General features: G+C 37.7%; 2 protein-coding genes and 1 non-coding gene across 3 annotated transcripts; 2 read left to right on the top strand and 1 right to left on the bottom strand.

Annotated features, from left to right (window-relative positions):
* Positions 1 to 2,516, top strand: LOC123219273 (calmodulin-binding receptor kinase CaMRLK). The gene is made up of 2 exons (XM_044641121.1): positions 1 to 1,589; positions 1,745 to 2,516. Exons 1-2 carry the CDS (start codon positions 185 to 187, stop codon positions 2,395 to 2,397), a joined length of 2,058 nt encoding a protein of 685 aa, XP_044497056.1. The 5' UTR covers positions 1 to 184; the 3' UTR covers positions 2,398 to 2,516.
* A 689-nt stretch (positions 2,517 to 3,205) lies between these two features.
* Positions 3,206 to 8,366, top strand: LOC123219280 (SAP30-binding protein-like). Its single transcript, XM_044641132.1, has 8 exons — positions 3,206 to 3,718; positions 3,960 to 3,990; positions 4,156 to 4,394; positions 5,739 to 5,940; positions 6,416 to 6,547; positions 6,647 to 6,711; positions 6,813 to 6,931; positions 7,978 to 8,366. The coding sequence occupies exons 1-8, from the start codon at positions 3,386 to 3,388 to the stop codon at positions 8,042 to 8,044; spliced, it is 1,188 nt and encodes a 395-aa protein (XP_044497067.1). The 5' UTR covers positions 3,206 to 3,385; the 3' UTR covers positions 8,045 to 8,366.
* Positions 8,367 to 8,742: 376 nt separating this feature from the next.
* TRNAL-AAG lies at positions 8,743 to 8,823 on the bottom strand. The gene has a single exon. It is a non-coding gene; the product is annotated as a tRNA-Leu (tRNA).
* Between the last annotated feature and the right edge of the window lie 335 nt (positions 8,824 to 9,158).

The following is a 9,158-nucleotide window of genomic DNA, read 5'->3' as shown; positions in this document are numbered from 1 at the left end:
AATTCCTACTTCACTATTGACCCCCTTTTCAGTGAAACCAACAGCACCAACTCCTCTATCTCTCTCTTTTTCTCAATCTCTCTGCACCGTTTCTCCCTTTTAAGCTTCAACCCTTTCCCTCTTTCAGTATGGGATCCAGAAGAAGTGAGTTGCCAGCAGAGGTTTAGAACTTGCGGTGAAAGACATGGAAGTCTTTTTTGCCAGAGTTTTGCTCCTCTTCTCGCTGGTTTTGTCGGTACAATCTACTTGTAACAGCAAAGACCAAGAACAAGTCTACAAAGCTTTCAAGTCTGTCTCAAACTTCAATATTTCTATGCTCAAAAGCCCAGTTCAGCTGATCAACTGTTCACATCCTCCGATAAAGGTGTTAAATCTTTCCTCCAGAAATCTAAGCGGCAGCGTTTCGTGGACCTCTCTGAGGAACATGTCACAGCTCCATACTATTGATCTCTCAAACAACTCCCTTCATGGCTATGTTCCAGGTTGGTTTTGGTCTCTTCAAAGTTTAGCTCAAGTTAATTTATCTAAAAATAGATTTGGAGGGACCATTGGCTTTGCAACCACTTCGGGAAATGGCCCATCTACTTCGCTTCAGGTTCTTAATCTCTCAAATAACAGGTTCACCAACTTAGCCAAACTCTCTGGATTTTCCAAGCTTAAAGTTCTTGATATTTCTCACAATGATTTGAGAACTTTGCCTTCTGGGTTTGCAAATCTCACCAATTTAAAGCATCTTGACATTTCAAGCTGCAAAATTTCAGCCAATATAAAACCCGCTTCGTCTCTTCACTCATTGGAATATTTAGATGTATCAAACAACTCCTTGAATGGCACTTTCCCTTCTGATTTCCCCCCACTTGGTGCTCTCAAGTTCTTGAATATTTCACTCAACAAATTCACAGGTTCCATTGGCCTCGATAAGTACCGAAAGTTCGGAAAATCTGCTTTTAGTCATGGTGGAAATTTCGATAATTTCAATACTTCAAAAACCCCTGGCAATCACATTCATGGTTCAAGAAGAACCCCACCTCATAAAACTGTCCAAAAACACAACCCCACCAAGAAACAGAAGAAAAGTCATAAAGCCAAAGCTTTAATTCTTGGTTTATCCTGTTCATCCGCTTTTGTTTTTCTATCGGTGGCTGCTTTTATCATCTTTTGCATGTACAGAAGGAAAAGAATATTAGCCAGAAGAAACAAATGGGCAATCTCCAAGCCGGTTCAACAAATCCCCTTCAAGATGGAGAAATCAGGGCCGTTCGCTTTTGAGACCGAGTCAGGCACATCATGGGTAGCTGACATCAAAGAACCCACCTCAGCTCCAGTGATCATGTGCTCTAAGCCGTTGATGAGCTTGACCTTCAAGGACTTGATTGCTGCCACGTCACACTTCGGCAAAGACTCATTGCTGGGTGAGGGCAGATCTGGCCCACTCTACAGAGCCGTTCTTCCAGATGACCTCCACGTGACAATCAAAGTGCTGGAAACTGCCAAAGACATTCATCATGATGACGCCATTGCCATCTTCGACGACCTCTCTAGGCTTAAACATCCAAACTTGCTGCCTCTCGCCGGTTACTGCATTGCTGGTACGGTAACAGCACCAATCATGTTCTAATGTTTTTTACAGTAATTGAACCAACATATTAAATGTGATCACGGGATTGACTTCACTTCAATGCCGTACTTCACAAAATTAATTAATATCTATTAACTTCGTAAATATTTTAAAATAATTTTACAGGCAAGGAGAAGCTGGTTTTGTACGAGTTTATGGCGAACGGCGACCTGCGCAGGTGGCTGCACGAGCTGCCGACGGGGGAGCCTAACGTGGAGGATTGGAGCACTGACACGTGGGAGCAACACAACGGCACCGGGTCTTACGTATCCTCCCCGCCGGAAAAAGCAAACTGGCTTATACGCCACCGTATTGCCACTGGCGTTGCCCGTGGACTCGCCTATCTTCACCACGTGGGGTCCACACATGGTCATCTTGTGGCCTCCAATGTTCTTCTCGCGGACAACTGTGAGCCCAAGATCGCGGAATTTGGGCTTCGCCAAATCGGATCCAAGAACATGGTAGAAGGAAGTGAAAATAGCAAAAACAGCCCAGAGTGTGACGTTTATTGCTTCGGCGCCGTTTTGATAGAGTTGTTGACAGGGAAGGAAGGGACAGAAGAATGTGTAAAGTGGGTTAGGAGGATGGTAAAAGAAGGAGCAGCAGCTGACGCGCTTGATTCGCGATTGACACTCGGTGCCTTGGACTCAGTGAGTGAGATGGTGGAGAGTCTCCGAGTTGGTTACTTATGCACGGCGGAATTACCTGGGAAACGGCCCACCATGCAGCAAGTTCTGGGTCTGCTCAAAGACATACGTCCTTCAGTGGAGTTGAGTTGAGGTGGGTGATCTTCACGAGCATGGACGTCGCGTGGGGAGTAAAGTTAAGTGATTTTGGAGTGGGACCATGTGTTGTCTCTGATGTTAAGAAATTTATAATATATGAATTATTTTAGTAACTTTTGTGAAGTAAATACAAATATAAAAAAGGGTTAAAAAGAAAGTTGCATTAAATTAAAAAAAAACGTGGTGGGCGGAAATGCGTGGAGATTGGGCGGAGTATCCCACTTATTGCTTGTCGCGTCTAGTAGTTAACCCATCATCACTTGCTTTTTAGTCTCTAGGAAAGGATAGATGTAGACATAACTAATAGGCTGGCTCGGCCCATAGGAAGGCCTAGCCCATTAGAAAAAAGGTAAATTTTTTAGGAACACGACCCATAATTTTGCAAATCGCATCCAATTCATGAATTATGAGATTTATGGGTCGATTTATTAAAGAAATAAAAAGTTCAAAAATAAATAAATATATAATATAACAAGCCAATTTATATGCTTTAAAAGGGTTGAGTTTAATTTAAATCTAAAAAAATCAATTTGATATTGAACTTGACTTTCTCGATTAGTGATGAGTTTGTTGGAAAAATTACTAAAAAATTGTCAAAAAAGAAAAATAATCACAAAAGATAAAAAAGAATAATGTTAGAAAAGAGGAAAAATAGTTAGAGGAGATGAATTTATCAACAATTTGGTTGATTGAGTTGACTCAAATATCTTGAGTTAGGAGTACCCCTACTCGAAGTCTATTATTTGATAAGAGCTGTGATTTGAGTTTGAACCAGTTTAAATTATATCCCAGCTAGGGTGGAGGAAATAATGAAGGTACATTCAAATTGGGCCTAAGCGCAGCCCAAATTAAACTGACCTTCAAAATTCCCTTCCACTTCAGTTCCTTCTTCTCGAAACCCTTTCTCGCTCTTCTGTGAAATAGGCTAAAATTAACGAAATTCTACTCACTAAAATTGAAATTCGTCAAAACCATAGATTTTATGGCGTCGAAGAAGAAGCAACTGGAAGGAATTGCTCTGCTTTCCATGTACAACGACGATGAAGATGACGAGGAGATGGAAGACCTCGAAGAGGAAGTACAGCAACAGGAGGATGAAAATCAGGTAGCAAATAATTTAGAAGAGGATTCGAGAATGAGCGTTGGCGATGATACCGTCGCTGGTGACGAGAGTTCGACACCGCAGCAGCCTCAGGTCTCGTTCATATCACCCAAGCATCAACATGGGGTTCCTTCAGATTCGAGGAGTGGAAAAGGGAGATTGACAATCGTGGACTATGGGCAGGACGAGGTTGCCATGTCACCTGAACCTGAGGTGCTATAATAATTTTATTTAGCTGGCAATTATTCGATTTTGTGGTATTCTCCTTTTTAAGTTTCGCAAAGTTGTTACAAATGTTCGTATTTGATTGTACTTATGTTAGGATATGCATAGAATTCCTCTCCAGTTGGATTATCAGTGATGAACAGAGTAAACTTTATTTACAAAAGTAAACATTTAAGTAATGCTTTATTTATTTATTTATAATTTTTAAATTTCTATTGATTGATTGCAGGAAGGGGAAATTGAGCTTCAAAATGCTAATGGTACGTGTAGCTTTGATTTGAGCAGTGCATACTTTCTTTGTACTACTGTATTGATACCAGATATATTTTCTCATATTCATGTTGTGGGTTTAGTATATTTTCTGGTAATTGCTTTTGAAAACTGTTTGTGTGAGTATTATTGCTTTTTTAATGAATTTGTGGCAGATGATTTCCGAGAAAGGACACCTATGGGAACTGTTCAGGTTTTGACACCTGGTGATCAAAGAACTCCTCAATCAACAGAGCATTTTGAACAATCACAACCAGATCCAATGAGTTATTCTTTCACAGATTCAGATGCTGTGGAAGTTCAGGAGGCTGTGGAGGTTACAGAAGAAGAAGCTGATCCGTTAGATAAGTTTCTTCCTCCGCCACCAAACGCGAAGTGCTCAGAGGAGCTACAGGTAAGTTGTTTCTGTATATGTTAAGAGCTATTTTGCTATGCACATGTTACTCTTTGTTGTTAGATGGTAAATTTTAATGTTGCAATCGTTTTTTGGTAACTGGGGAACCTTGCTCGAATTGGCTAGATGGGTCAACCTTGGAACACAATGATTGGACCCACAATCACTGCTCCGAGTAAGTCAGGGTTTCACAAGTGTGGTAGAGGCATGAATCCAAACCTTTACTTTGAAAGTTCTAGTACTTCACCAGTTTTGATAGCCCCTAGAGTCATGTTTGCAACTTTCTTGACCGTAACACATCTAACTTTTGCTAACTGCATGAGTGAGAGTGAGAAAATTTATCTTATGAATTTTGGAACATATATGGGACATCTTTATGCCACATTTGTCTAAACAGTGTACTTTTTCCACCCAATTGGATTAAGGGTTTCTTTGCAGTTTATGGTTTCCAGTTTACCTTGTTAAAGAAGTTTGCGGTAGCCATAGAAGGGAAATACAATTATGGATCATATAGGGAGAAAGAGTGTAGGCTGTTTTATATTAGTAGTGTTGGAAATTTACAATGAATTTTTTACACAGAATGCTTGAAAGCTTTTCATTCTGCCTTTAGTCCTCATAAAATTGAGAATAGTCTTGACAATTTTTTTGTGTTTTCCTTTTTCCTTTTTTTTTTTTTTTTGGTTTTCTGATTTAGAGCATGAGGCTACTCTTATTGGAATATGTTTTCTAGGACAATCTGTTATGAGAATGAAAATTAGTTTAAGTTAGTGTTTGAAATGTTTTTGCTCTCATGTTAATAGATCCTTATATTGGGGGCTTTTGAAATTGTCACATCTCTGATGAATTGTGGTTATGACAAATGCCATTTGATTATTTAGATGATTATTCTGTTGAGGTTTGAAATATTATAACTTGGCAATTTAATGGATATTCTAACTACTATTTCTTCATAAACATTGGGCTATGAGGTATGTAAATTTGTTGGAAGTTGCAGCTATTGCTGTAACTTGTGTTGCTATCTGTGCAAATTTGGTTGACTCAGAAAATGCCTTGTACTGCACTACCCGGTGTTGCTTAGAATAATGAAATTTGATTTATATGCTTTCATGATTGTCATTGACATTAAATTTGAGACTGACTGCATTGACTTGAACTTCTGACTTTGATGTTTTTCTGTATAATGTCCTTGGGCTTGGCAGATCTAGATCTTTGAAAATTTTGGTTTTTGTGAAAGAATAAATCAATTTGGAATCACCTATATTAATCAAAATGATCTGTTTTCAGTTTGACTACATTTTTATGGGGTGTTAACTTCTTTTTTTCTTTCCTCTTTAATTGCTGCAGAGGAAGATAGATAAATTTCTAGGTTTAAAGAGAATTGGAAAAAGCTTCAATGCAGAAGTTCGAAATAGGAAGGATTATCGGAATCCAGACTTCTTACTGCATGCAGTGAGTTATCAAGATATTGATCAGATAGGGTCTTGCTTCAGTAAAGATGTGTTTGACCCACATGGATATGACAAAAGTGATTACTACGATGAAATAGGTCGATAACATTTCCTTCCACAATTTTTTCCTTCTATCTCTCTCCCTCTCTCTCTCACTGTTTTGTGGGTGTGGTGTACCTTTTGCTGATATGAACAGTCCAGTTCTACTGTGGGTTCTCTTGTTTATTCATAGTATTCTCTAAATGGTGCTTTGATCTTTGAATGTGTCACCTAATTTCGTTTCATTAAACCTTTGCTAGCATGCTGATTCAAAAATTGTCTGAGATTTGAGTCTTATATTTGTATGGTTCATAAACTGCAAATTTTTCCTGTTAGATCAATTTCCTTGATTGTTAATTTTATTCTGAAGGTTAACTGGTGATCCTCATTCTTTAGCCCCTGAGGGTGACTCAGGGTGAGGCTTTTATGCCCCCTTTTCTAACTATCACCCCCAGAATTTTTTTTTAACCTTAATTTGTATTTTTAGCAATCATAATTTCCTGCTAGTTACCTATATCATGTTCTATAATGCAGAGGTAGACATGAGGCGTGAAAGAGAAAGAAAGGATCAAGAAAGTAAAAAGAATCAGAAGGTAGAATTTGTTGCAGGAGGAGTGCAAACTGGAATGGTTGCTGCTGTCCCAAAACCTAACATGGTCACTCAAGGTGCATGAAGACTCTATTCAAGATAACTGTGTAATTTATGTCAGTCATATAGTATTCTTATATTTTGATTGATTATTCTGGTATCTGGTTTGCTTTCAGTGCTGAATGCAAATGATGTTGTTGCAAGGGATGGTAGACAAAACAAGAAATCAAAGTGGGACAAGGTTGTCACCTATGCATATAGTTTTTGTTTCCTTTTTTTCCTGGCCTTAAAAGATATTCAGGTTGTCAACAAGTATAATTTTATTGGTCTACATGTGTTCAGGTGGATGGTGATCGAAGGAATCCTCTATCTATGGTGGGGCAGGATTCTCTATCTTCAGTTGGGGCCCATGCGGCAATCTTATCTGCTGCTAATGCTGGCTCTGGTTACACTGCCTTTGCGTAAGTTTTTCTTGATGCATTTATTGTTACACATCTTTCTCTGACTTTTTTTTGTCTTCCTAGAACTTCTCTTAACTTTGTTGAAGCAGACATTTCATAATGTCTTCACTTCATGAGTTTGATTTTTAGTGACCATTGTTAGGAAACATTCAAAGAAACAGTCCTTCAATTGAAAATGGCACCTTTTTAGGTTTTAAGACACCGTCTTGGACTCTTGAACAAACAATGATGGCTCCCTACTGTTTTCAATAACATAGCTCCTTCAAGGACCATCTCAAAGTTTTTGATATAAATGATCAAACTAGTGCTTCACTAGTTTGAAGAGATTTTTATACTAAAGGGATATATATGTTAGTTCTCTAGTGTGCTGGGACATATTTTTTGGTAAGATGTACCGAATATTTATTTATCTAAATAATTCATTACAGAGGCAAGAAGTCCTTACTGAGTCTGAAAATGAGTTTGTGTGGTCTGAAAGAAGATTTAAAGCATCAAGTGGATTTAGTGAAAATTGACCAAACTTAAGATGAAGGCCATCTTCGCAATTTTGATAGGCCTGCTTCTTCTTGCCATACCCTTGTTCCAATGTTTGTGTGTATTCCCATGAGAAAATGCTATAATTAAAGCATTCAACTGATAATGGATAGATTTTGTTTAGTGATATTAAAACAATTAATTGTTTCCATGCATTTTGACTGATAGAAAACTCAAATCTTAGCCGTCAGATGTCTTGTAAACATGAATGTCTCCATTTTTGTAGTACAGCAGAACTTTGAATAAAATTTGACCTTTGAATTGTTGATTTATGATTATATACATGTTTGTTGTGCATTATCCTCCCTGATTCACTAATATGCCATACAAGTTTAGTGGTCACCAAGGTTGTAGGACTAGGTTTCCAGTTTAGAACTTGACCTATAAGGAAGGTCAAGAATTTTTTGTTGATAAAAAAACCTTTATGTTATATTTTCTTGTCGCATTTTAGTTTTTTGCAGCTAAGCTCTTAAAGGATGCCATTGCTCAGTCATCTATTTCATAAATTTCAGGCAGCAAAGACGGCGAGAGGCAGAAGAAAGAAGATCTAGTGAAAGGAAGATGGAGAGGAGATCTTGAGCTGTTTATAATGGAATACATAGGCACTAATTCGGAACAAAGCAAATTGCTCTTGGTATGACTCTGTTCAGATTTTGTTCTGCTTGAGAGTCATTAATCAGGATGCTGTTGCTTTCTACTCTCACCCTTTTCCCTTTTTTTCTCCACTCCACAAATATAAACGGTCTCTGTTGGGAATCCCAAGAATGACGCCCGAGATGCTGTTATGGATATTCTTCCTCTCGCCCAGCTTTGTATTAGACCCAAGTTTTGTTGAAAAAGTAAAATTGAATTGCCAAGAAATAGGCATATTGGGAACAAATGGCAAAGTCATCTTTTTGAATTGTTTTTTAGCATTCAGTCCGAAATCTAATCCCCAGTCAAAATCATATCCTCTTAAGTCTTCGGCCGAAAGAAGTGCAATTATTCAAAAGAAGTCGTGAGAGGACCCACGTCGTTAAACTTACACATGATATGATCCTGCAACTTGAGTTAACATTTTTAGTATCTTAGGTATCTAAATGACTAGACAAAATCATGCTAATTCCACTTCTTTTAATTTTGTCCTTATTTTGGTACATCCAAAAAGTAAATTATTTCTCTCGATTTTTAAAATTATTATGTTTCCCTTATTAAGGGTTCTTTTGTAAATTCCCAGAGGGCTCTTTTTGTAAATTAACTTTTAAAAAATATTGGTTAATTGAAAATATAATTTCTTTTGTTGAGAGTGGGATTTGAACCCACGCCCTTTCGGACCAGAACCTTAATCTGGCGCCTTAGACCAACTCGGCCATCTCAACTTTTGATTGATGCTTTCTATCAAAACATTTATCATATCATTTTTCTGTTTGCCTTTTAAATATCCAAGCACAAGTTACGATGTACTACCAAAATCTGTCAAAATTCTTTATATTAGATAATTTTTTCCTCTCACCAATTCATTATTATTATTATTCAGCAAAAATACATACATACACAGTCAAAATTCTTGCATATGAAGTCATCCTTCTAAATCATTAAATGCATTTTTTTGTTACACAAGAACACAATTAATGAGTTAAGCTCGTTTAATCAACAATTCAAAATTAAAAATATGACTCAAGTCAAGCTTAAACCCTAAAAAGCCAGAAGGAAT

This window comes from Mangifera indica, chromosome 6, assembly GCF_011075055.1.
Source record: "Mangifera indica cultivar Alphonso chromosome 6, CATAS_Mindica_2.1, whole genome shotgun sequence".
Classification (NCBI taxonomy): Eukaryota; Viridiplantae; Streptophyta; class Magnoliopsida; order Sapindales; family Anacardiaceae; genus Mangifera; species Mangifera indica.
This window is presented reverse-complemented; position numbering and strand designations above follow the sequence as displayed.

What these genes read in the sequence shown, in the direction of transcription:
- LOC123219273 (XM_044641121.1), top strand. Translation starts at nt 185, where the DNA reads ATGGAAGTCTTTTTTGCCAGAGTTTTGCTCCTCTTCTCGCTGGTTTTG. An exon ending in CGCCGGTTACTGCATTGCTG is followed by an intron (nt 1,590 to 1,744) that starts GTACGGTAACAG and finishes ATAATTTTACAG; the next exon opens with GCAAGGAGAAGCTGGTTTTG.
- LOC123219280 (XM_044641132.1), top strand. Translation starts at nt 3,386, where the DNA reads ATGGCGTCGAAGAAGAAGCAACTGGAAGGAATTGCTCTGCTTTCCATG. An exon ending in AGTGCTCAGAGGAGCTACAG is followed by an intron (nt 4,395 to 5,738) that starts GTAAGTTGTTTC and finishes TAATTGCTGCAG; the next exon opens with AGGAAGATAGATAAATTTCT. An exon ending in ACCTAACATGGTCACTCAAG is followed by an intron (nt 6,548 to 6,646) that starts GTGCATGAAGAC and finishes GTTTGCTTTCAG; the next exon opens with TGCTGAATGCAAATGATGTT.